Source organism: Spea bombifrons, chromosome 2 (genome assembly GCF_027358695.1).
Source record: "Spea bombifrons isolate aSpeBom1 chromosome 2, aSpeBom1.2.pri, whole genome shotgun sequence".
Classification (NCBI taxonomy): Eukaryota; Metazoa; Chordata; class Amphibia; order Anura; family Pelobatidae; genus Spea; species Spea bombifrons.
Genome location: NC_071088.1, coordinates 27,121,576 through 27,148,325, shown reverse-complemented (window position 1 = coordinate 27,148,325; position 26,750 = coordinate 27,121,576). Strand labels below are relative to the sequence as shown.

At 43.1% G+C, this 26,750-nt stretch overlaps 1 protein-coding gene across 1 annotated transcript; it reads right to left on the bottom strand.

Moving 5' to 3' along the window:
- Positions 1-1,779: 1,779 nt before the first annotated feature.
- Positions 1,780-24,947, bottom strand: LOC128474858 (myeloperoxidase-like). The gene is made up of 13 exons (XM_053457264.1): positions 24,843-24,947; positions 22,376-22,469; positions 21,162-21,337; positions 20,582-20,702; positions 20,088-20,217; positions 7,073-7,279; positions 6,454-6,772; positions 5,903-6,063; positions 4,577-4,829; positions 4,284-4,454; positions 3,481-3,718; positions 2,981-3,192; positions 1,780-2,116 (listed from the first exon to the last, which is right to left on the bottom strand). The coding sequence occupies exons 1-13, from the start codon at positions 24,937-24,939 to the stop codon at positions 2,094-2,096; spliced, it is 2,202 nt and encodes a 733-aa protein (XP_053313239.1). The 5' UTR covers positions 24,940-24,947; the 3' UTR covers positions 1,780-2,093.
- Between the last annotated feature and the right edge of the window lie 1,803 nt (positions 24,948-26,750).

Here is a 26,750-nt window from a genome sequence, read left to right as displayed (position 1 = left end):
CAGAGAATGACAGATGATACGTAAAGAGTTATGTATAGAAGTCGTTCCTGATGATTGGACTATTTTATTGCATAATCCCCAGTGTGGAAACTTACTGTATGTTTAAGAAAAAGTAATTAGCTTTTACTCATTATGTGGCCTTAAGTCCAGCTTTAAGTAATTATTATTTTTTTTTTTTTTAAATGATTTTATATTTCCCCCGATTACGACCCTTGGGGTTAACGATCTGGGGTTTGTATAGGAAGTGAAAGCATCTTGTTATGTTATTGTTGAGCCGAATAGACGAATCAGTCCGATGTCTCCGTGTATTGCATCGCAAACAGCAGTTCATGTTGTCGATTTTAGTAAACTATGTTTTGGTGTTTCGATGCTGCTATTACAGTCTGCACACTGAATACGACTTCCCACATAGAGACTTCAGGGCAAAAGTCCTTACGTAGGAGCTCAGCGGGGTCAAAACGGGCAGCAACTCCAGGCCCGGGATTATTTTTGGAGCGCACAGCAGTGGACTCATTCAACCCCTGCAATGTAATTATTTAAATATTCACCGGGACGTAGCATTGTGCAAGACAGCCAGACACATTCCCCTCTTTCTACATGTCTGACGTTATGCACATGCATGATCCCAGAAGAAGGGCACAAGGGGCTTCCCAAGGGCCGCATTTTAATTCAAGACTGCCCTGGATTTGCAACTTGTCAACCCAATTTTTGCTTTCTCTCTTTTGCTCCATGCGGCCTACAGAATTTCTTATACCCTTCCACACACCGTGGAATGGCTTTCCGTAGGCCGTGTAAAATATTACATGCCCGTTCCAATACAAAGATTCATAATGCTGATATGCATGTCATGTTTTGTTAGGAATATATTATTAATATACTTACGACTATTCTTACATCTCAGTAGTGAATCTATTTCTACGCTTTCGTAAAAAGTGAAGCCAGAATTAGGAGGGCCCTTGGAAACACAAATAAGCCATTAAAACCGCAGAGAAAGCGCGGTAACATTAACCTGATCTGTTTCCCTGTTTGCTAAATTCCTTTTCGCTCTGTATCGTTCTGTGTAATATAAATCATAAGAAACATTCTCTAATAAAGCCTCTTTTTTTATACAAGATGAATTTAGCTTTATTTACAAAATCGCAAAAAGAAGATGCTGGAGCCATCTTAACATCCAATGTGTAACTTATATAGGAGACTAGTCTAAAGACAAAATAATTCTTTATTATTCAGTATGTTTTATGCAGTCCAAGCTAGTGCATGGATACAGTTTGTACAGGTATCCGAGTAAAGACGGCTTGTATCACAGATATTCTGGATTAGGTTTACGTAAAAAAAGTTAATATGCTTTAATAAGTAGTTTAACTATTGTAGCTGGAAACGGCTGATTTTTAATGGAATATCTTCATAGATGTACAATGGTCATTTATCACTCCCATCACTCCTGTGTTCCAATGGCACGTTCGCTAATTCAAGTATAAATTTAAAATGCTCATTTCTATATACCGTATATTTTTTAAAGTCAAGTAGTACTGACATAAGGTTTTTCCGTACTGTACAGTAATCTAAGGAAAATTTAGTGCTGTGTCTCCCTCTAGAGTGCAGTATTTTATTTTTTTAGTTAAGAAATAATGAAGCATTGCCAAACACTAACTTACATCCCCTGGGAAAGCCTAAAGACTTGCTTTTGCCAGAGAATTCCCATTCACAAAATAAATTCCCATTTCACATTTTTTTTTTATTAATACCGGTAATAGAAAAAAAAGCAGCCAACAAACAATGTAACCAGCACTGAAACATTTTGTATTTAATTTGTCATTTGTGATCTGTTACAGTTTTTGTCATATTGAACTGAGAACAAGAATAAAGTAGAAACCGACCCCTTTCTAAATAAATCTCCTGGGTCCGAACACACATACATTTTAGATTAATGCTATGGGGTAATGTGTTACGATTGTACATTTCTAAAAAAGATGGAGACCAGAACAAGAAAGAAATTCTGTAGTCCAAAGACTCTTTCCAAAAGAGTTTGTTAAAAAGATATCAGTGCAGTTCTGCGCATGTCCCATAGACAAATATATCTTATTCTGCTCTGTTTATTCATCATGGTCCTCAAGTTCTGGAAACAAAAAATAGAAGGTAATTTATTAAAAATGATTACGGTATTTAGTATTTATTCACATTCTGGTTACATTCTCCTAGCAGGGAATATTGTTATTTGCATCCCAGGTAAGTTCCCAGGTAGGCTCCACGGAGCTCTCAATTTGGTGTAGCGGCTTTGAGAAGGGTTAGAAAGCCATTATTGGGTGGAGTGTATGACTTGGGGGCTTCAGCCAGAGACTCCAGGTCGAATCCACAGAGTTCCCCGGTTATACGCCACCAATTGTTATCCACAAACCTATTATATTTTAAGATGTTATCCTTGCTATGCAGTCTGAATGTCCAAAACTAAAACTTATAAACTGGCCCCTGCTTAGTGAAGAGTTACTGCAGGAAGATTAATGGAAAGTAAATAAATCATGCAGGTCCATCTCAGACCTTCTCAAAAAGGAGAAGCTTGACTTATTTGCCCTATGTAATGTTCCTCTCCCCTACAAACTCCTGGTTTAGTTAAATTTAGTTAAATTTTCCCTGATAAGACTATGCAGGTATTGCTTTCCTGCATAATACAGATATACATATTACATACAGATATCTTCACTTTTTGCCTGATAATATTAAGGTTCTTCGTTTTGAGATCTTAGCCAGAATCCAGCCTTGTACAGAGGTTTATCTGACTTGCCAAGATTGGGGTACTTTGATGTATTAAATGTACCTTTTTCATCGGCACCCCAAATTTGTTATTTTTATGCTTGTTATTTTTTTTTGTAATTTTGTGAGTCTACAAAAATGCCACCCCATTAAAATATTAAAAAGGTTATTTATAATTAAATATGTTATATTTTCTATAAATGATGTAACAAGGATCCTGTGTTTTTCATACCTTCTCCGCTTTTCCTTTTTCTCCATGGGCTTAAATCTAGTCTTGGGATACTGGTGCAGTTCACAAAATCTCTTGGGTACTCGTTAGCCACAAATACATTTTTGGGGACCTTAGTAATCCTTGTGTTGTCACAAATGATTCTTGACATTGTCGCCCTCTGTATTGCGTTCAGTTGAGCCACCGTGAACTCACCCGGCTTCTCGTAGTAAAATCTGCGAAAAGAAATATTGTTTAGAATTAAGCAGCAAAGAGGTTTGGGGTTTAGTTAAAGCCCTGCTCACTTCTATGTGTATTGTGATTAATTCCCACCCATTGTTTGCACTTTCCCTGCTTATTTTTAATCCTATGACTCACCGTCAAATATTCCTACAAAAAAACTACTGGAGACCCAAGGAAGCCTGAAGTGTAACTCAAGTTTTGTCACGTAATAATGTCATAGTGTTTGGTTACTGGAAATTTCAATTACATGCAAATGATGTTACCGAGATTGTAGAAGTTACCTGTCCCCATCACGGCTCCTGCGGAACTGGTCCCCAATCAAACAGGCCAGCAGTTTGCCCACTCTGCCATTTGTGACCAGCGGCTCAGCAACAGCACCCATCCAGATGTCAATATTGTTGGGTGTCCCGTACAGCGACATCAATTTCTCAGCCAGTTGTTTATTGCCCATCACTTGAGCCAGTTGTGTGAGATTTTGAGGTTGAGAAAGCCCACAAAATCTCCTAAACGCATTGTATCCTAAATAATTACAAAATATAAAAACGAGTCAGCTGAAAAAGTGAAAAATATATACAGATGATACACACGATCAGTAGGAAATCAAACAATATGATGTTATTGTACTTTGGTATTGTGGCTTCCACCATTAAGTTCTCAGGAGGGATGGTGGGGGAGCTGAGGATTTTGTAGAAACTGTCAACCACATGAAAGGCAGGGAAAAAATAATGGAGCAAAATATATTTTTAAAGAGATGGATATGCCAGGGTAAGAGGCCATGGAGGGCTGGCAATAATCATCCTGGGGAAGAAAGTTCAGCCAACTGGCCCAGAAATACCATTGGAAAACAACATGCTTAATGGTGATTATCTAGTCCTGCTTACAGTGGTTTTCATGCGGTCCAGGGAGATTATTTTTATGATGCCCTTCATAAAGCCTTCAGATGGAAAATCCTTCATTGCTGAGATATGGCACATGCATTTCTAAATACCAGATAATACTTTTTGTGTATATTTATTTAACAATTTAACATATTATTGTTATGCTTTTTAGATAAAGGAATCCTTTTGGTATACCATTTATTTACCTGGGAGCCCATGTTCTCGGCCACGTTGCATGTTGATGGCACCTAAATCAAGGCCAAGCCTTTTAAAAAGCTCAAAGAGATGTTCGCGGAGCTCATCAACCAAAATCTGGTTCTGGCGGTTTAGTTTGGCCTTATTTGCCATAAGGCCACGAAGAAGAGGGTCAACACCACCTGTTAGAGAAATGATGGAGAGTCATAACATTTGAACAAATGAAGTAAAATTGTGACAACTTATACAGGATAGATGGATAGATATATAAAACACTATAAAAGAATACAACTACTATTTTTACCTTCTCTTACTACCCTCCAAGTATTGAAGAAGGTAAGGTGAAGAGGGACTGGTGGAAGGCTTGATGAACGTCTATAATTTTCCACCAGCCTGTAGATGAACGGTTGGATCATTGTGTGGCCCATACGAAATACTAAACTGAACACATTTGATGCCCCAGGGTTTACAGATTCATTGTATCTTCTGTAACGAGGGAGCACACGAGACATTTCAGGTCCCAGTAGCAAAGGAAGCCAATCCTTGTAGTTTATTTTCTGCCAAAGTAATAACATAATTATTTACAAGCTGTTCCCAATGTACTACACATACACACATAAAATTATTTAACTGTATTATTTGCAGTTTCAAGGTACACTCTGCATATGGTGTATACAGTATATTGTTGCTTACAAGGTGTATATATATGCGTACAATACACAAGTTCAAGGTGCACTCCATGTGTCTGGGGCCTATAAATCGGAGAAGCCCCCGTGCCAATCAGATCCGGGCCCCATGCATGCACCAGTCCTGGTCACCCCAGTAACTGAGATGCCCTTCAGAAGAAGAGCGGTAGCTCGCTCAGAGAGCATGAGCTGTGCTGAAGATAAAGGCCATGCGGGGGGTAAGAGGGATGGGGGTTATCATAGGAAAGCTGTGAGAGTTGGAGAAGCCCGAGTGCTGTGACGGAGAGATAGACATGGAGACATATAAGAGGGATGGATAGCTGTGAGGAGAGAGGGAAAAATAGTGAGCTGTTAGAAAGATAGCATGTTGGTAGCATGAGTGTGTGTCAGGTTATGTTACAGTGCCAGTTGTGAGCTTAGAATTAGTGGGGCATGGTGCAAGGCAAGCGAGAGTCAGAGTGCTTGTGTTAGTGTATGGTGTTAGAGTGAGTATGAGGTTAGTGTATGGTGTTAGAGTGAGTATGAGGTTAGTGCATGGTGTTAGAGTGAGTGTGGGGTTGTTAGTGTATGGTGGTACAGTGAGTGGGAGGTTGTTAGTGTATGGTGGTACAGTGAGTGGGAGGTTGTTAGTGTATGGTGGTACAGTGAGTGGGAGGTTGTTAGTGTATGGTGTTAGCGTGAACGTGGGGTTATTAGTGAGTGGGTGCCAGAGCAAATTAGGTCACAACTTGGGAGGCAGGCATCTTTCACCATATATATAAACTGAATCTAGAATAGTACCATCCCTGCATGTACAATATATATGCACACATTATTCCTTAGCTGTAACTGCATCTGCTGAACGCTTATTCTAGATGTCAGACACGTTAGTGGAACAGCTAGTGGTAAATAAAAGTAAAAGTCTTGCAGGAAGATCCCCGTCACAGAATGCCAAGCAGTCTTACCTGATTCACTGCTCCAATAATTTTCCTTGTCTCTTGGAATAAGGTTTCTCCAGTCCACCTCGGGTTTAACCTACGCAACTCTCTAGCTATACGGTTGTGTTCCCGTACAAAGATTGTATGAAATGCAGTAAGTCCGGGCTGCTCACTCACACGAGTATCCCCTGTGAACACAAGTAGTAATACATTTACTGATCATAGTTACCGTTGCATGTGTATATGCAGAATTAATAAGCTAAATAAGTACCTCTCATTTCAGTTCTCAGGGTATCTATAATAACAATCATATACCTCTGTTAATAAAGCAAGTAAAATAAGTTTAAAGTATTTATTGTGGACCTGTGTGGATGTCAATGTAAGTGTCTATATATTGCACCAGCCAAAAAGATACCGTATACTTATGTAAAGCTGTAATCGACATTAATTACCCATCACATTTTATTATATTCACATTGATTTGGTTTTTAATTTGTTGGTAGATGATGCTATAATTGTAGTCAAGATACACGTTTATTATATACCAGGATTTTAATCCGACTCTTTCCAAAACTCACCTGCAAAAAAACAGGGCAGACCAGACGTTTTGTTTGTTAAGCGACAGAAGTCTTCTTCACCACCAGATTGAAAAGGCAAGTAAGCGAGGCCACCATCGGTGAACCGGTTATTAACGGCCATCAGGCCCAGTTGATTGCTATTGTTGCGGAGTTCAGAGGCTACTTTATTGGTGCTGCCATAGACCTGGCTGGCATCTATGTACGAAGTAAGAACATTCATCTGCTCACGTACGGGACTACCCTTTACACAGGCTGGAGAGGAACGGAACAGTGGTATGCAATCTGATCGATTGCTTATTCGAGGATCATTTGGCGGAATCTGTGAATTAAAATGACACTGTCTTACTATTTCTTCCAAAGAGGATTGTAATAAATAAATACTTTATGTAGTTTAATATCCTTCACTGAAATAGCTTGTTGAATGCGAAGTTGTGCATCAAATCAACAGAAGGAATAAAACAAAATTCAAAATGTCTCTTGAAGAGGATTCCACCAAAATCTCAGTTGCCATGTTGAATAGATGGTTTGTTGTGGCGTGTCTGGAATGTGGCTAATGTTTGTCGACTTGCAGTGTGACCTTCACATAAATTGGTATACACAAAAGTATTTAAAGGATTACCCGTAGGGGGAAGCAGGGTGGTGCACGGGCACAGCTGACATCACAATCTATCCCCTTCAAGAAGGAAGACCTTGCTGGAGTCTCTGGGGCTAAGTCAAGGTCATGATCAATCCACTGACCCCACTGCATGAACATGAGAGACCTTCGATTGTCCAGCGTCTGTTCTTTTTCGGGAAATCGGATAATTTGATTGGATACAGCTCGTGCCTGTATAAAAATCAGAAGTCAGTATCAAAAATTTACAGAAGAGCTTTCTCATCGCCACGTCTAACATCCTCCCTTACACTGTGTGCAAATTACTTATAATCTGTACTAGACTTGGGCACCAGGGGGCTCTTCGTGTTCGTCTTCGTGCTCGTCTTCGGGGGAAAAAAAATCTTCGTATTCCGCGAATATTCGCCCGTTCCTGTCTTCTCTTCGGGCGAATATTCGCGGACATTCTTCGTGCTCGTTTAATCTTCGTTTTCCTCCTGGTTGCCTAGCAGGGGTTAATACGGGGTTAATAACACATCACAGCAGCAGCAGCTGCCGTGAAGGTACGTGTGTGCAGCTCTATTGGTCGTTTCGGCAGGGGGCTGGTCTGGCATCAACGAGTGAATTGCAGAACTGCAGAATGCACTTCATTCGTTGATGGCAGGCGAGCCCCCTGCCGAAACGACCAATAGAGTTGCACACACATACCGAGGTGTACTGTCCATAGATGTTTAATAAAAGAATAGGGAATATTTTACATTTTTAAATTGATTTTGGACCACTTTACATGCCTAACATTTGCTACCTATTTACAATGGCATACTTTGCAACAACCCAACTTACTTATTGGACAGGACTGGAAAATAGCAGGACTGTCCACCAAAATCTTGGGTGTGTTGGCAGGTATGCTGATGGAAAAATGTTGGACAAGAACTAAAAAATAGCTTAGGGTTAATGTACGGTTATGTTTAAGATTAGTAGCAGTGCACTGGTTTGGTTAAAGATGGATTATGTCTAAATAATAATAATTTAATTTTAATGTTTTTTTTTAAAAAAAAATAGGGGTTTATTTAAATGTATTTTAAAGTTAGATTTATTATTTAGTACTTGATTATATTTATTAAATGTTTATAGTAGCGTTACCTACCGAGCTATACCTACCTATGTGTATTTGCATTTTGCATACCTAGTTTAGCTAAATTAGATGGGACAGGACTGGAAAAAAGCAGGACTGTCCCTGAAAAAGTTGGGTCTGTTGGCAGGTATGTGGATGGAAAAATGTTATAGGGTGAAGTGTGAGTTATAGTGTTAATGTAATGCTATTAGTGAGTGAAGGCCAGGGCAAATAACAAGGAAAAGGTCCTTGTGTTTTGTGCATTGTAAGTGTGTGTGTATGTGTGTTATGTGTGATGTCACTGTGTGTTATATGTGTTATATGTGTTATTGTGTGTGTTATGTTTGGTTGGTTGTGTATCAGAAGGAAAATAATGAAATGGAAAAGGAAATGGGAAAGGCAAATGAGTGGGCAATTGGCGACCCGCTCACCTGTTTCACCCCAGGGCAAAGCACCCAAACACTGTCAGTCTTAGACGTTTGGCAGCAGACTTCCAGAGCTCAGACACAAGGCCCTAGCGTAAGCTGGCCACTCCGGCGGAGGTAGCAGGCGTTGCCACACCGCAAACAGAGGCAGCCAGGGGGGAGAAACTGCCCTTACCATTAGGGACATTTTGGGCATGACTCTAGCCAGGAAGCGAACTGGCAGAGAAGAGATGCTGGCACCACCACCAGCAGCAGCATTGAAAAGGCGAATGAGTGGGCAATTGGCGACCCACTCACCTGTTTCACCCCAGGGCAAAGCACCCAAACACTGTCAGTCTTAGACGTTTGGCAGCAGACTTCCAGAGCTCAGACACAAGGCCCTAGCGTAAGCTGGCCACTCCGGCGGAGGTAGCAGGCGTTGCCACACCGCAGACAGAGGCAGCCAGGGGGGAGAAACTGCCCTTACCATTAGGGACATTTGATTCATGACACTAGCCAGGAAGCGAACTGGCATCGAAGAGACACTGGCACCACCACCAGCAGCAGAATTGGGAAAGGCGAATGAGTGGGCAATTGGCGACCCACTCACCTGTTTCACCCCAGGGCAAAGCACCCAAACACTGTCAGTCTTAGACGTTTGGCAGCAGACTTCCAGAGCTCAGACACAAGGCCCTAGCGTAAGCTGGCCACTCCGGCGGAGGTAGCAGGCGTTGCCACACCGCAGACAGAGGCAGCCAGGGGGGAGAAACTGCCCTTACCATTAGGGACATTTGATTCATGACACTAGCCAGGAAGCGAACTGGCATCGAAGAGACACTGGCACCACCAGCAGCAGCAGCAGCAGCAGAATTGGGAAAGGCGAATGAGTGGGCAATTGGCGACCCACTCACCTGTTTCACCCCAGGGCAAAGCACCCAAACACTGTCAGTCTTAAACGTTTGGCAGCAGACTTCCAGAGCTCAGACACAAGGCCCTAGCGTAAGCTGGCCACTCCGGCGGAGGTAGCAGGCGTTGCCACACCGCAGACAGAGGCAGCCAGGGGGGAGAAACTGCCCTTACCATTAGGGACATTTGATTCATGACACTAGCCAGGAAGCGAACTGGCATCGAAGAGACACTGGCACCACCAGCAGCAGCAGCAGCAGCAGAATTGGGAAAGGCGAATGAGTGGGCAATTGGCGACCCACTCACCTGTTTCACCCCAGGGCAAAGCACCCAAACACTGTCAGTCTTAAACGTTTGGCAGCAGACTTCCAGAGCTCAGACACAAGGCCCTAGCGTAAGCTGGCCACTCCGGCGGAGGTAGCAGGCGTTGCCACACCGCAGACAGAGGCAGCCAGGGGGGAGAAACTGCCCTTACCATTAGGGACATTTGATTCATGACACTAGCCAGGAAGCGAACTGGCATCGAAGAGACACTGGCACCACCAGCAGCAGCAGCAGCAGCAGAATTGGGAAAGGCGAATGAGTGGGCAATTGGCGACCCACTCACCTGTTTCACCCCAGGGCAAAGCACCCAAACACTGTCAGTCTTAAACGTTTGGCAGCAGACTTCCAGAGCTCAGACACAAGGCCCTAGCGTAAGCTGGCCACTCCGGCGGAGGTAGCAGGCGTTGCCACACCGCAGACAGAGGCAGCCAGGGGGGAGAAACTGCCCTTACCATTAGGGACATTTGATTCATGACACTAGCCAGGAAGCGAACTGGCATCGAAGAGACACTGGCACCACCAGCAGCAGCAGCAGCAGCAGAATTGGGAAAGGCGAATGAGTGGGCAATTGGCGACCCACTCACCTGTTTCACCCCAGGGCAAAGCACCCAAACACTGTCAGTCTTAAACGTTTGGCAGCAGACTTCCAGAGCTCAGACACAAGGCCCTAGCGTAAGCTGGCCACTCCGGCGGAGGTAGCAGGCGTTGCCACACCGCAGACAGAGGCAGCCAGGGGGGAGAAACTGCCCTTACCATTAGGGACATTTGATTCATGACACTAGCCAGGAAGCGAACTGGCAGAGAAGAGACACTGGCACCACCACCAGCAGCAGAATTGGGAAAGGCGAATGAGTGGGCAATTGGCGACCCACTCACCTGTTTCACCCCAGGGCAAAGCACCCAAACACTGTCAGTCTTAGACGTTTGGCAGCAGACTTCCAGAGCTCAGACACAAGGCCCTAGCGTAAGCTGGCCACTCCGGCGGAGGTAGCAGGCGTTGCCACACCGCAGACAGAGGCAGCCAGGGGGGAGAAACTGCCCTTACAATTAGGGACATTTTGGGCATGACTCTAGCCAGGAAGCGAACTGGCAGAGAAGAGATGCTGGCACCACCACCACCACCACCACCACCACCAGCAGCATTGAAAAATTGGAAAGGCGAATGAGTGGGCAATTGGCGACCCACTCACCTGTTTCACCCCAGGGCAAAGCACCCAAACACTGTCAGTCTTAGACGTTTGGCAGCAGACTTCCAGAGCTCAGACACTAGGCCCTAGCGTAAGCTGGCCACTCCGGCGGAGGTAGCAGGCGTTGCCACACCGCAGACAGAGGCAGCCAGGGGGGAGAAACTGCCCTTACCATTAGGGACATTTGATTCATGACACTAGCCAGGAAGCGAACTGGCATCGAAGAGACACTGGCACCACCAGCAGCAGCAGCAGCAGCAGAATTGGGAAAGGCGAATGAGTGGGCAATTGGCGACCCACTCACCTGTTTCACCCCAGGGCAAAGCACCCAAACACTGTCAGTCTTAGACGTTTGGCAGCAGACTTCCAGAGCTCAGACACAAGGCCCTAGCGTAAGCTGGCCACTCCGGCGGAGGTAGCAGGCGTTGCCACACCGCAAACAGACGCAGCCAGAGGGGAGAAACTGCCCTTACCACTAGGGACATTTTGGGCATGACTCTAGCCAGGAAGCGAACTGGCAGAGAAGAGATGCTGGCACCACCACCACCACCAGCAGCAGCATTGAAAAATGGGAAAGGCGAATGAGTGGGCAATTGGCGACCCACTCACCTGTTTCACCCCAGGGCAAAGCACCCAAACACTGTCAGTCTTAGACGTTTGGCAGCAGACTTCCAGAGCTCAGACACAAGGCCCTAGCGTAAGCTGGCCACTCCGGCGGAGGTAGCAGGCGTTGCCACACCGCAGACAGAGGCAGCCAGGGGGGAGAAACTGCCCTTACAATTAGGGACATTTTGGGCATGACTCTAGCCAGGAAGCGAACTGGCAGAGAAGAGATGCTGGCACCACCACCAGCAGCAGCATTGAAAAGGCGAATGAGTGGGCAATTGGCGACCCACTCACCTGTTTCACCCCAGGGCAAAGCATCCAAACACTGTCAGTCCTTGGCGTTTGGGAGCGGACTTCCAGAGCTCAGACACAAGGCCCTAGCGTAAGCTGGCTACATTGGCGGAGGTAGCAGGCGTTGCCACACCGCAGCAAGTGCAACCAGGGGGGAGAAACTGCCCTTACCATAAGGGACAATTAAGGCATGACACTAGCCAGGAAGCGAACTGGCAGAGAAGAGATGCTGGCACCACCACCAGCAGCAGCATTGAAAAGGCGAATGAGTGGGCAATTGGCGACCCACTCACCTGTTTCACCCCAGGGCAAAGCATCCAAACACTGTCAGTCCTTGGCGTTTGGGAGCGGACTTCCAGAGCTCAGACACAAGGCCCTAGCGTAAGCTGGCTACATTGGCGGAGGTAGCAGGCGTTGCCACACCGCAGCAAGTGCAACCAGGGGGGAGAAACTGCCCTTACCATAAGGGACAATTAAGGCATGACACTAGCCAGGAAGCGAACTGGCAGAGAAGAGATGCTGGCACCACCAGCAGCAGCAGCAGCAGCAGCAGCATTGGAAAAGGCAAATGAGTGGGCAATTGGCGACCCACTCACCTGTTTCACCCCAGGGCAAAGCATCCAAACACTGTCAGTCCTTGGCGTTTGGGAGCGGACTTCCAGAGCTCAGACACAAGGCCCTAGCGTAAGCTGGCTACATTGGCGGAGGTAGCAGGCGTTGCCACACCGCAGCAAGTGCAACCAGGGGGGAGAAACTGCCCTTACCATAAGGGACAATTAAGGCATGACACTAGCCAGGAAGCGAACTGGCAGAGAAGAGATGCTGGCACCACCAGCAGCAGCAGCAGCAGCAGCAGCAGCAGCAGCAGCAGCATTGGAAAAGGCAAATGAGTGGGCAATTGACGACCCGCTCACCTGTTTCACCCCAGGGCAAAGCATCCAAACACTGTCAGTCCTTGGCGTTTGGGAGCGGACTTCCAGAGCTCAGACACAAGGCCCTAGCGTAAGCTGGCTACATTGGCGGAGGTAGCAGGCGTTGCCACACCGCAGCAAGTGCAACCAGGGGGGAGAAACTACCCTCACCATCAGGGACATTCGAGGCATGACACTAGCCAGGAAGCGAACTGGCATTGAAGAGAGACACTGGCACCACCACCAGCAGCAGCAGAATTGGGAAAGGCGAATGAGTGGGCAATTGACGACCCGCTCACCTGTTTCACCCCAGGGCAAAGCATCCAAAAACTGTCAGTCCTTGGCGTTTGGGAGCGGACTTCCAGAACTCAGACACAAGGCCCTAGCGTAAGCTGGCTACACCGGCGGAGGTAGCAGGCGTTGCCACACCGCAGCAAGTGCAACCAGGGGGGAGAAACTACCCTCACCATCAGGGACATTCGAGGCATGACACTAGCCAGGAAGCGAACTGGCATTGAAGAGAGACACTGGCACCACCACCAGCAGCAGCAGAATTGGGAAAGGCGAATGAGTGGGCAATTGACGACCCGCTCACCTGTTTCACCCCAGGGCAAAGCATCCAAAAACTGTCAGTCCTTGGCGTTTGGGAGCGGACTTCCAGAACTCAGACACAAGGCCCTAGCGTAAGCTGGCTACACCGGCGGAGGTAGCAGGCGTTGCCACACCGCAGCAAGTGCAACCAGGGGGGAGAAACTACCCTCACCATCAGGGACATTCGAGGCATGACACTAGCCAGGAAGCGAACTGGCATTGAAGAGAGACACTGGCACCACCACCAGCAGCAGCAGAATTGGGAAAGGCGAATGAGTGGGCAATTGACGACCCGCTCACCTGTTTCACCCCAGGGCAAAGCATCCAAAAACTGTCAGTCCTTGGCGTTTGGGAGCGGACTTCCAGAACTCAGACACAAGGCCCTAGCGTAAGCTGGCTACACCGGCGGAGGTAGCAGGCGTTGCCACACCGCAGCAAGTGCAACCAGGGGGGAGAAACTACCCTTTCCATTAGGGACATCTGAGGCATGATTTCAGCCAGGAAGCGAACTGGCAAAAGATACTGGCACCACCACCAGCAGCAGCGTTGGAAACGGAAAAAGGTGAATGAGTGGGCAATTGACGACCCACTCACCTGTTTCACCCCAGGGCAAAGCATCCAAAGACTGTCAGTCCTAGGCGTTTGGGAGCGGACTTACAGAGCTCAGACACTAGGCCCTAGCGTAAATTGGCTACACCAGCGGAGGTAGCAGGCATTGCCACACCGCAGCAAGTGCAACCAGGGGGAGAAACTACCTTAAACATTAGAGAGAAAAAATTTAACTTTCCAAGCTAAGAGCTGGGTAACCCAATTTGGGCAGATTGAATTTAAGAAAGGCAATCTGCTCCATCAGATGAGGTGCCATGCGTGAGCGCTGTGGACTCAGTATGTTTCCAGTCATAGAAAACACGCGCTCACTTTGAACAGTGGTTGGCGGACATGATAGAAGCTGCTGCGCAACCCATGAGAGTGCAGGCCACACACTCTTCTTTTCATCCCAGTAGCTAAGAGGATCAACATTAGGAGCAGAAGGAACTTCACAGAGGTAAAGTTTGACCATTTCAGCAGCACTACTCTCCTTTCTGCTGCTAGCTCTGTCAGATGGTCCAACTATACTGCCAAGTGCCTCTTCCCAAAACGCAGCTGCTCCACTCAGCTGTGTTGTGCTGCTTGTGGCACTGCTGCTGATGCTGCTGCTAGGGGTAGCAGACCACATCATCTCTTCCTCCTCCTGCACCTCACCCTCCTCGGACAGCATTCCCATTTTACGCTGCCAGTCACGCACCTTGTTGACCAATTGCTCCCGGTAGCTACTGAGAACATTGAATTTCAAAGCTAGCTTTCCCTTAATTCTTGGATCACAAAGGCACGCTAGCATCATTTCGGGACTCTCTTCCATTCGCTTGCGAAGGTGTACTTTTAGCAGATCCTTCAGCTTCCTGACTATGGCTGCTACGTCAGGATGTAGAGTGCCACCTTGAACAGCCTCACGGTTTCCAAGGAACACATCCATCTTGCTGCCTAGATGGGAGAACACTGGGATTACCTGGGCCAGACTGGCAGTGTTTGAGCTTAAATTTTCTGTGGCATCCCTGAATGGTTTAAGGACTGCCACTAGCTGGGCGATCACTGTCCAATCCTCCCTATTCAATGGAGAGGTAATCCCAATATTGTGCTCTGAGGCAAGATTATGGATTGCCCTCTGCTGCTCCAAAATCCTCTCTAGCATGTCTAACGTGGAGTTCCACCGTGTACTGACATCCTGACGTAGGCAGTGTACGGGAAGACCTGACCTCTCTTGCTCTTCCCTCAAAAGTTGGCTAGCCTTAACACTATGGTGAAAGTGCCCAGCGATCTTTCTGCAGCGGGACAGAACTACTGCTGCCACATTAGTTCCTTCTGACATTGCTGCCTTCACTACAAGATGGATGATGTGGGCTGCACAGCGCACACCAACAATATGACCATCTCGCAGCGCTTTCACCATATTGGCACCTCCGTCAGTTACCACAAAACCAACTTCAACATTGGTGCCCGCCTCTGCTCCCACCCAAAGGCTAAACATTTTCCTCATCGCATGCAGAATGTTTTGGGAAGTGTGCTTTTCATCCATCACTTCTGCATGGAGAAGGAAAGATCGGTAGCCTGCTGCAGCAGCTTCCTTAGACACACCGGGCTGCCACCAGTGTGCTGTCAAAGAAAGAAAGGCATGCTGGCCGCTAGGTGCACTCCACAAATCTGTAGTGAAATGAACAGACTGACCAGCAGCCTTGGAAAGCTCCTCTTTCACTGCTGCAACACAGGACCGATACAATGAGGGGACAATGTTCCTGCTGAAAGTGGAACGTGACGGAACTGTATATTGTGGAGCCACAGCCGCCATCAATTGTTTGAAAGGCTCCCCTTCGATCATAGAGAAGGATGCCCCTCCAACAGCAATGAACTGACCAATCAGTCGCGTTACTTTATTGGCCTGCTGTTTGGGCATTGACCTTTTGGATTGGAATGCCACAAATTGTTCCAGGGTGGGCTGGACATGCAGTGCTCCAACCTGCCTTGGTCTCTGGCTGCCAGCACTAGTTGCTGCTGCTGCTGCTGCTGCTATTGGCTCAGAAGAAGAAGCTGTTGGGGTTTTTCCACGGCCACCAGCTATGCTGCCTGCACTAAGTTTTACCTCTGCATCTTTCCCCAATAGCACAGCGTTGTGTTGAGTGCTGAGGTGATGCTTCATGCTAGCACTGGTAAAATGGCCAGACACTTTCCCTCTGCTTATTAGCTTCCCACAATGTTTGCACTTTCCATAGCGCCCTTCTTCAACATTTTCAAAGTGCTCCCAAATTGGGGCGCGCATAGCCTTGGAGTGTGCCTTGGGTGCTGCTCTTACTGCTCGGGGTGGATCAACAGAGGCAGAACTAGTGGTGGTGGGACTGGTGGTAACAGTACTGGCCATAGTGGGACTGCTAATTGCTTTAGATTTGCTAGGTTTTGCTGCTGCTGCTGGTGGTGGTGATGGTGATGATCGTAGCGGAGAAGGTGGAGGCTCAGGGGAAAATTGTGCACTAGTCATTTGGACACTGCTCCCTGAGGAATCTGATTCCTGACCACTCATCTCCTCTACTTCCTCTGGCTCATAGTCTAGCTCTTCATTAGCCAGATCGAATGGAATTCCTGCTAGGCTGGAGCTAAGACTGATATCGTCGTGAGACTCGTGACTAGTAGTAGTGCGAGCAGGAAGAATAGACTCTGCACTTGGCCTCTCAGTCTCAGGCTCCTCTGCTACCTCGCTAGGTGGAGTTCCACTATGTGTAGCCCTCTCTCTAACTGTCTTTACAAAAATTTTGTAAGGACTTGGTGGCTTGCTAGAGGTACTAGGAGGACATGGCGTGGCGGTACCAGTGGGAACAGTAGGCGCAGCACTAGTGGTGGTAGAGGCGGGGGTGGTGGTGGTGGTGGTTTTCCCTACAAAGGAATGAGATCGCTTTGGTTTGGGACCCCTCTGAGTCTTGCTGCTAATTTGGCTCTGCTTGGTACCTTGCATGCTGCTGGTGGATGGGGAAGATGCTGCTTGGGGCAAAAGGCACTTCTTTTTAGTCACTGGGCTGGTACTACTTGTGCTACCCTTTAACTTTGAACGTGCTTCTGGTGCTTTAGGCTTTCCGTAAAAAACCATAGAGCTTGTGGGCCTAGCCGCACTACTACTGCCTGCTTTTGGTGCCTTTCCTTTACTTGATGATCCTTCAAGCAATGCTTCCCCAAATGATAAGCGAGAGCTTGGCCTACTTGGCCGACTAGACTGACGCAAAGGCTGCATCTTAGAGCTGGTGGTGGTGCTGGTGGTGGTGCTGGTGGTGGTGGTGGTGGTGGTGGTGGTGGTAGATGGAGCTTGTCCCTCCTTAGTCCCAAAAGGAGGATCCATTTCAAATTTTGTGTTGTGTGTGTAGTGTAGTGTAGTGTAGTGTAGTGTTTAAAAAACTATAAAAAAAAAATAAAAAAATAAAAATAAAAAAAAGGAAAAACGAATTAAAGACAAAAAAATTAGAGGAAGTTCTCTTCAGTGCTACTGCTTAAAAAGTAAAACTATGCACTACTGCACTGTGCTGTGTGCAATCTGCCAAAATCCTAAAGTTATTTAAATTATTAACTCAAGATTAACTATTTAATAACTAGCAGTATTTTATTTTTAATTTGAATTTACACGGGCCTAAGAGCTTAGCCTACTACTATGCTAGCCTAAAGCTATATTTCCTTACTATAAGTCTACCTCTAGGCAGACGCTCTCAAACCCACTAAGCTAAAGTGAGGTTAAATCAGATTCAGTATATGATTTATTAATTAATATTAAGTTATATAATATTAATAGATTAGAACTAATTTACTTATATATTATGTATTATAGATAGAAGAATATAGATTATGAATTAGAATTTAGAATTAGAATTACTTATATTATAGATTATGAATTAGAATATTATTATTTATAATATATTATAGATTAAGATTAAAGAAGATTAGAATTATTTTAGTACTACAGCTAGTAGCTTGAAGCTTTGCTTAGTACAGCTCGTCACAGTCAATTTTTCTTGAAAAGAATTAGAAATAAAATAAAATGTCACAGCAAAACAGTTATCTTCACTGCTTGCTGCACTCACTAGCCCAACAAGTTCACTTCACTGATGGACTGAGGTGAGCAAAACACTAAGGGTACTTTTAATAAAATTGAAATAAAATGTAAAATAAATGAGAAAATCTTTGCAAAACAGTTAACGTCACTGCTTGCTGATCAAAAAAAAACACAGCACTTATGCGGCTGCACTCACTAGCCCAACAAGTTCACTTCACTGATGGACTGAGGTGAGCAAAACAAATGAAATAAAATGAAAGATTAATTAAGAAAAATTGACTTGGTCTCTTACTGTTGCTAAAACAAAGCACAAACTATAGAGCTGCAGCACCAGTACTAATAAGATTAGCTGAACTATACGCTAGTAGTAATTAATTAATATTATTACTTTTATTTATAGCTAATTTAATTAACTATTAAGATAAGAAAGAATTAGAGAATTATTGATATTACTGATTTTAGATTAGACACTAGTAGATGTTCTGAATGTCTACAGTACACTCTACACTAGTATACTATTACTAACTATAACTGACAAATATATATATTTTATAATGAATTCAATTATTAATTATATTAATTAATATTACTGATTTTAAATTAGACACTAGTAGATGAATGTCTACAGTACACTCTACACTAGTATACTATAGTATATATATATATATGACTGACAAATATATATATATATATAATATTATAATGAACTATTAAATTATAGATTCTATTAAATTGTAATTTATAAATTCTATTTAATTTATTTAAGCAGGACAGGCAATAGGCACTAGTGCCAGCCCAGGGCAAGGGCACCCCAGTGCCACTGAGGCACTGGGTGCACTGTCAACTCAACAGCACTTACACTAAAGTTGATGACAAATTAATTTTAAAAAAATTAAATTAATCAAATTATTATTATTAAATTAATTATATTAAGTAGCACTGAAGTGAGGATGAAGTACACTGTGAGAAAGGCTTACCAGTCTCACACAGAACAGAACAATCTCTCTCTGTAACGCTCGGATGCAGCACAGCAGTGTTGCCAAAGCAGTCACAGCGAAAAATGAATGGATCTCTCAGGCAAGCTCTGGTCTTATAAAGGCGCCTTCAGAATTCAAAAAACAGCAGCACAGGCATTGGACGAGACCCTTAGCGTTACGTCACAAGAGTGAGCTGATTGGACAGACGAGGATCAGCTCACTCCTGTTTGAAATTTTGGCGGTTGCGCGGCAAAAACGAAGACGATCACGAAGAATCTTCGATTCTTCGTGATTGTGAGTCTTCGTCTTCGCCTACGGTTTGCCGGCACTGTATTCTGTTCTACGTTCCTTCGGAACGAACAAAAAAACGGCCTCTTCGTGCTCGTTTTCATGTTCGCCCGAAGACGAATGCACAAGTCTAATCTGTACTACTCTGCAAACCACCCCATTGTCACCTTCTCAAGATCCTTAGACAAACACGCAAAGCTCTGAATATTATTGCCCATACTTACTCCAATCACATATTTGTTCTAATCCTTTCTCCCCTTACTATATGTGTAGCCCCCCCCCATAATGGCAGCACCACTATGCACATTGCCCTCATCTATTACATGTAATACCCCTCTGCTCTTAACTGTCTGTCTACAGCAGGTACTCTTACTTTATTATGTTTTTATTGTGTCAAGTGTGATCGTACCTCTTGTTAGAATCATACACAGCACATAGAACTTTTTGTAAAGTTTGGAAGAGCCTGTGGTTTTGGGTTACCTTGTGTTACCAATAAGAAAAATCATTCCTAGTACTGCCCCCCCCCAAAAAGAATGCCTCATTCCGTATGTTTTACTGAATGCTTCATTGTCAGCTAAGCTAACATACTAAGCTAACATACTATCCACCCTAATAATGTTACTGGCTGGGGATAACCACAAAAGAAACCATAATTAAGCTAGAATAGTAAAACCCGTGTTGGGTTATCACATAAGATTACATATGGTTGGGCTATGAAATGATATTATTAGTAAATCCAATTTTGATGACATAATTAGTGCTATTGTGACAAGGGTCAAGTTGGCGTCAGTCATTTTAGGGGATATAATATAATTTCATCACCAGGGGTAATTGGAATCCATTGATTTTTCGGTCCTCTGTCCAGCCTCGAGGAAGTGATCTGCCATCTTCATACTGTGCTGGCAACAACCGTGAATATGGCTTTTGGGAAACCCCAAAATCGGGGAATCTCCTGTGAACAGGAAAATAACCATCAAGAAGATGCTTGGATATTAACATAAAAATATTTTAAAAGGTCATTAAAGCTTGGTGTAAATGATGGAGGTTATGCACATGTAACAAATTAACAAAGCATAAATTAAATGTATGTAATATTTTTTAAAAAATTAGTTATGGAGTATATGGTGACGTTATTGAATATGGAAATCGGTTGTGGAGGGGGACCAAGTATCTGGCACTGAAGTTTTTAAAGTGGTTTAGAAATGTGGAGCTCCCTCTCCACGCATGTGTCCAGTTTCTGGGTCTATTACCAAATAAATGCAGGTCACAAGTACTGTATTACATATAATATGGGCGTTAAAAAACACCCATTTTACCTGTTGTTGCATTCACCGGTGAATGTGCGATATCGACTGTTTGGACAAGGTTTTGGCAATTGCAGGAAAGCACATCCAGAAACCTTGTATAGAGTGTCTAGCTGGTTTGCTGTCAACACATCTGTTAAATAAAATGAAGGATATGTTGAAATTATCCGTGAGACAGTTACAAGCCATGTAAACGTTTACATATGGAGAGAACTAAAATATAGTTGTACTGAGCATATCAACGTGGAGGAATCTTGTTAATGGAGCTATACATGGGAAATCTTGAACGTTCCAGGAATTGCAGGTCTCAAGCCCCCTGATCTCAAGATGTGCGCAAGCTGATGCACTGGACTACGCCTGCCTGACTCCACTTACTTTCTACACATCTGAGTGTGACCATAACCTCCTCTGGTTCCACTCTTATAGGGACGAGGAGACCAGACAAGTTCCTTTGTAAGGCTCGTGGGGTAAATGTACTGAGGTCCTTCTGGTTTACAGAGCATTCTCTTTATTTATCTACTTTCTTTAATTTTGAATGCATTAGAAAATGTAAATAAATGTTTTTCAAATGGAAACGTGTGACATCTGGTACCTGAGATGTTGAAGGGTCTGCTGTAGATGCTCTTCACTTTCTCAGTTAGAAGTTCAAGGGTTGTCTGCATGTAGTCAGCAGCCCTAATGTGTGTCCTGCTGGTGGCCACTGGTTGTTTGAAATATGCCATGACATCACTAGGGCTCACAGATTTGCTTTTCAGTCGATTCTTGAGGCTGGGAACACATAGTTATCCATATGACTGCATAATATAATGTTCAGTTACAGTTTATGGTAAATGGAATAAGGAAAACATGCCACTTCTAAAAGTTTTTAGACCAAGGTAGTGCTCTTTGCCCCTTCCCCGTTCCTTCTCAAGCCCTTGGGGATGATGCAAGTGTGATAACAAAGCTCTAGATCAGTAATTAGAGTGAAACAGTAATGGTTAGCATCTAAAAGACCTGTGTTTATCTGAGGAGATCCTGAAAATATCCTGTTGGGTATACTTGAGGATCACAATTTTCTGAGCACACTGGACAAATGGAGCAGTTATGGTTGTATGTTAGGAAAGCGGCTCCTTTTTGTGGGAAATAGTGCAGTTCTCTGTGGAATTTTGGTTACAAAATATAAAACAAAGACTTGATTAACCTCTAGGTAGAAGTGCTATACATAGGTCGGTGATGTTGTTGCACACAACAGGTCTTCTTTGTTTAAATAATGGATTACAAAAAGATAAAGACCCCAAGGTTCAAGGATCTTATAAACAGAATGACTTACAAAAGTAGACAATGTATCAACTGGTTCAACTTGGTCAGAGACGGAAGATGTACTAAAGCTTCTCTTCAAATCGCTCTCATCACACAGAACACCTTACTCAGTCACACTCACTGCCCATCACTGTGTAAGTGTGGACTTGTAATAGCTTTGCTGTTTCACATCCATGAGTGTGAAATGGGAGGTGGAGGGGCTCTGCTGTGATGTAATACATAGGGGCGGGATGACAGGGCTCTGTTTCTAGGCAGCTGTTGTATTTTAATAAACGTTTAACCACAGTTTTTACAAAACACAGAGCATTAAAGAAGAAAACAAAATGACAGATAGCTTTCTTTTACTCCTCTCTACATGATGCAGGACATATCTGGGGATATTATAAGAACCCCCCTATGTGGAACAGCTGCTTTTATAACCAAACTGCTATAGTGACACTACTTATCAGTGGAATTCAGATTTATTTTGACATCACAAGAAAGTCTATTGCCAGGACAAGATCTTACAGTTCACGGGTGTGCTTATAGGCAGTGTCCACGAACTTCTTTGCTTCTTGTGAAGCTCTTAGGATAACATCATTGTCCAACTCCTCAATCCCATCTAAAAAAATACAAATAGCATAGCAACCGTATTAACAATTTAATATGACAATAATTCATAAAAAAAGTCTGTAGTCCAAAGTAAAATGCAATGGTAATTAATCATAATACATATTACAGCATAGTAAATACACTTAAGATATAAACCCAAGGTGGAAAAGCACAAGGTGGAAGAGTACTGGGTGAGATCCGTTGGACAATGTTGGTGGTATAAACCTTTATCAATGGTATGGCGGTTGTTAGGGAGATCTAATACATCTGTGTTTGTGCCTTGATACTTTATATTTCCTTTTTAATTGTGTATATTATTCTTCTTTGAAGGTTTAATACACCTGCATTTCAATTGACATATTTCTAGAGCAGACTATATCCTTTTTGCTACGGCTGTTTGGCAAATCAACTTATATCTATCTGCAGACAGCGCTTATGTGTTGTTGACGTCGGTTATATGGGTGCTTTTTAACTACCAGATTGTCATGCAAAATGCCTGTGTTTAAAGATTAACACGGCATCTCTCATAAATACCTCAAAACCTTTTGTGAGGCCCGATTCTGCCAGAAAGGTTATTTGGAAACCTGACTATAAAACCTGGGTGTGAAAGGAAGAGGATCCAAGAAGGGCATCATGGATGCCATGAAGTCTTACAGAGGACCAGGCACTGTGGTCGCACAGCACCCAGCATCTTCAGAGAGATGATGTAAGAAATAGAACAGTATCATAAGGTGGAAGTGATCTGTGCGCTGACAGAATACGCTTCAAAATTATAGAAAACATGGCATAAGAGGGTCAAACAGGGCCTAGGCATTAAGATGGGTGACCTAGGTGACAGGTAGAGGGGGTGTTTGGTATCTGTATGTTTGTAACAACATGGAGGGTGTGATCACCTTAGAGTTAATAACGTACTAGGTACCATAACAACAAAATATAGCATTTAAAAGTTAGGAGTTTGATGCCAGGTTTTACGACCTGCCAGGTTTTACGACCTGACTCATTAGGACTCATTAGGAGTCATAAAGTGCCCGGGCTCTACGCTCCGCTCCCACATGACACCAAATGGGCGCCTCACAGAGACAAAGGAAGGAGATTCCAAGAAAATTGGAAATCTGAAGGAAAAGCTTTGAATTTCCATACATTTTGACAGCTTAATATCTTACATCTTATTTTAATTTGTATAGTGTACGTTTCCTGTCTTTTATCCTTGTTTATTTTAATTCTGTTTAAAAAAATTAATTCTGTTTAGTAAACTCTGTTGCTGTTTTTTTCTGATTGGACATTTTACATTTTTTTTGTGCTAAATTGTGGTTTTACATAGTTTGAACAGTTCAGGGGGTTACAAACCTTTTTAAAACCTTAAATAGAACTTGGTAGTGACAACGAGTAGAGTTTTAGACTTGGGGGCAAACAGGTTTGGGGTTGAAGTGTAGTCTCTTCGTTAACCCTTTGTAACCATGTCCCCCAAATGTCACGGTGAGAGCCAGCAAATAGTGACTCCTGCCGGGCACTCAGGACACAGATCATTCAGCAGATGTAAATAATTTGGATGTTCATAGTTAGTATGATATATAACACTGCTCATGTCTGTATCTGCACTTTAACATACATGCATTCTGCATTAACACATTTGGGGAGAACTATCATACTAATATATTAAATTAAATAAAGGCTCCAGGCACTCAAGGGTTCCAGCTCAGGCAGATTTATTGAAGGACAACAGCAACAACTTTTCGACCTCACAATGAGGTCTTTATCAAGTTGATACTAATACTAATATATTAAATAACATCTTATTAAAATGTAGCTGATATATATATATCAAACAAATACAATAGTGACATAAAAATAAAGATGGATATATAATCTCATGTGAGCCAGGTGCTGTGGACTACAACTATTATAATGTTGATGGGATGTTGATTTGAATTTCAGGAACAGAAAAACTATAAACTATGACGAACATACAGTCTATATGTGTATATTCATATCATTAAAATTACAGTTTAAAATTCAAATGTTATTACATGTATACATACATATATATATATATATATATATATATATATATATATATATATATATATATATATATACGGTATATAAAATATAATGTAGAAATATAATATAAAATATATGTTATTTTTAAATGAACACATTTTTTGTTCTAATATATATATATATATATATATATATATTTATATATATATATATATATATATATATTAGAACTAAAAAGAAATTTTTAATGCAAAACAATGTTCATATATTTTACCATAAATGCAATGAATAAAAGAAACGTCTAAGCGTTATTTGGCATTCTGAATACCCTCTCATTAAATAGGATTGCCCCATGGGTTATATGGAAAGATAAATGGATTACCATAGAAAGAAGTCGTACTGATCTGTACCAGTCCAAGGATCAGAAGCAGACCAACACTGATATGTATGGAAGCCATCTGAAAAGAAAAGGAAGACATTTAAGTCAGCACACAGTTGGTATGGGATACATTGAAATAGAGATAGCTGAAGAAGATGATCTCCTAAGAATAGTCCTGTTAATAACAAAGATACTTAATTTAAAGGGAATGTGCACCTTGTCTGCTCTGGCAACAATGTACAAAACCCCCACTTTGGGCTGACTTTATAAAGAACAGCAGCTGGGGGGTTGCATTAAAAAGTGAAACCACATAGATGGTGTAATTACCATTTGGGGAAGAAAAAAATCTATGGCAAGAGCAAGGTAATTAGTAGAAATGTGTACACATTGTCAATGGTCTTACATGCTCTGAGGAACCTAAAGGGGAAGTCAAACTGAAAACAATGACAAAACTTGGTTTTATTTAATGTTGTTTTATAAAACTTATCTTCCGATTAGGACACTGTATTTGTTGTTGGCCATGTGATATTTTGTGTGGTTTTCCCTGTATTTAGGCCTAGCCCTCCCCGCACTCCATTCTTCATGACAATGCTAATGAAGTCTGTTCCTCCATAGACTTCCAGTAGTCAGAATGTCTGGCTGGGCGATTAAAACTGAGCCGTTCAATTGTTTACAAGAGACAGTATGATAAACAATCAGGGCGTTTGTCTTGTAGATTGGGCTAAAATAAGGACACTGCCTGGAAACCTTTTTTCTTATGTAAAGCAACTTGAACTTTAAAAACAAAACAAAAAAAAACCCCAATATTTTGAAAAATCACTTTTAATGTTACTCAGCCAAATAAATAAATAATCAGAAATAAATAACTCAATCATGCGAGCATTATTATTTCTAATTTCTAAATTATCATGTTTACCAGGCTGGCAGAGAATGTGATGCTTAGGAGAACACGACTTGGCCTTTAGGGGAAGGCTGGCCATGGGGGATCAGCCATGTTTTACATTACACATACAAATGTCACATGTTGCCGGCCAGTACATGCAAAGTGCTGCCCCCTGCAATATGTGGGTTGTATGAACCGACAGAAAGGAATCAATTACCCAGTTATACATACAACATATATCCGTCCCGCACAAAATGGACTGGTTATCCTATCCAGCAGTATTCAGCCCAGGAAGTAAGTCTGACCAAGTGCTTTGATAATAAAGCAGCTGAAACACACTTAGCAGACAATGCCCCTTTTGTGCATTATTCAATCTTGTAAAATGTACTTTTTAAATGATACTTTAGCGCTGAAATAGTTAACGCACTAGGCAATTTAAATGAAGAATTCTGCTGTAAGGCTCTTACAACATTGGCTAAAGCAATTAAGAAACCTCCTTATCTAGAGAATCAATATGTGCAAGACGGGCTGACATAACCCTGTGATTAAGTAAGCCTGGGATGGGGGAAGTTGGTTAGGATAGTGGAAAAAAAACTAACGTGTAAGCTTCCTCACTTTATACTTGAGTAACTGTAGGCGGTTGAGTGTGATAGGAGTTTTTTTATTGTTAGGTAAGCCCGTAGTACAATGGTAACCGGCACATTGGATGTCTTGATATTGGAAATAACTTCTAAAGCAGAAGTTCTCCGTTAAGTAACCTAGAACTAAATGATATTTGAGGCAACGTTTCAATGGTGATCTTATTATTATTTATTGATTTGTATATAGTGCCATCCTATTCCACAGCGCTGTAGAATAGGCAAAACATAATGAATATCCCTTAATAATTGGGACTTATGGAAACAAAAGTTTAGTAGGATTTGACTAGAATGGTCCGAAAAAGAGAAAATATACAGTGAGTGGCAGTTGTGTAGACGAAAATACCTTGTTGATGTCAGAGGTCAGAGGAGAACGGGCAGTAACTCAAA

Excerpts from the sequence above, each read along its gene's own strand:
- LOC128474858 (XM_053457264.1), bottom strand. The coding sequence starts at position 24,939 with ATGTCTTCCTTTTCTTTTCAGATGGCTTCCATACATATCAGTGTTGGT. Across the intron at positions 21,338-22,375 it reads TATAAGCACACCCGTGAACT|CCTCAAGAATCGACTGAAAA; the intron begins GTAAGATCTTGT and ends ATGTGTTCCCAG. Across the intron at positions 2,117-2,980 it reads AAAAAGGAAAAGCGGAGAAG|AACTTGAGGACCATGATGAA; the intron begins GTATGAAAAACA and ends TTTTGTTTCCAG.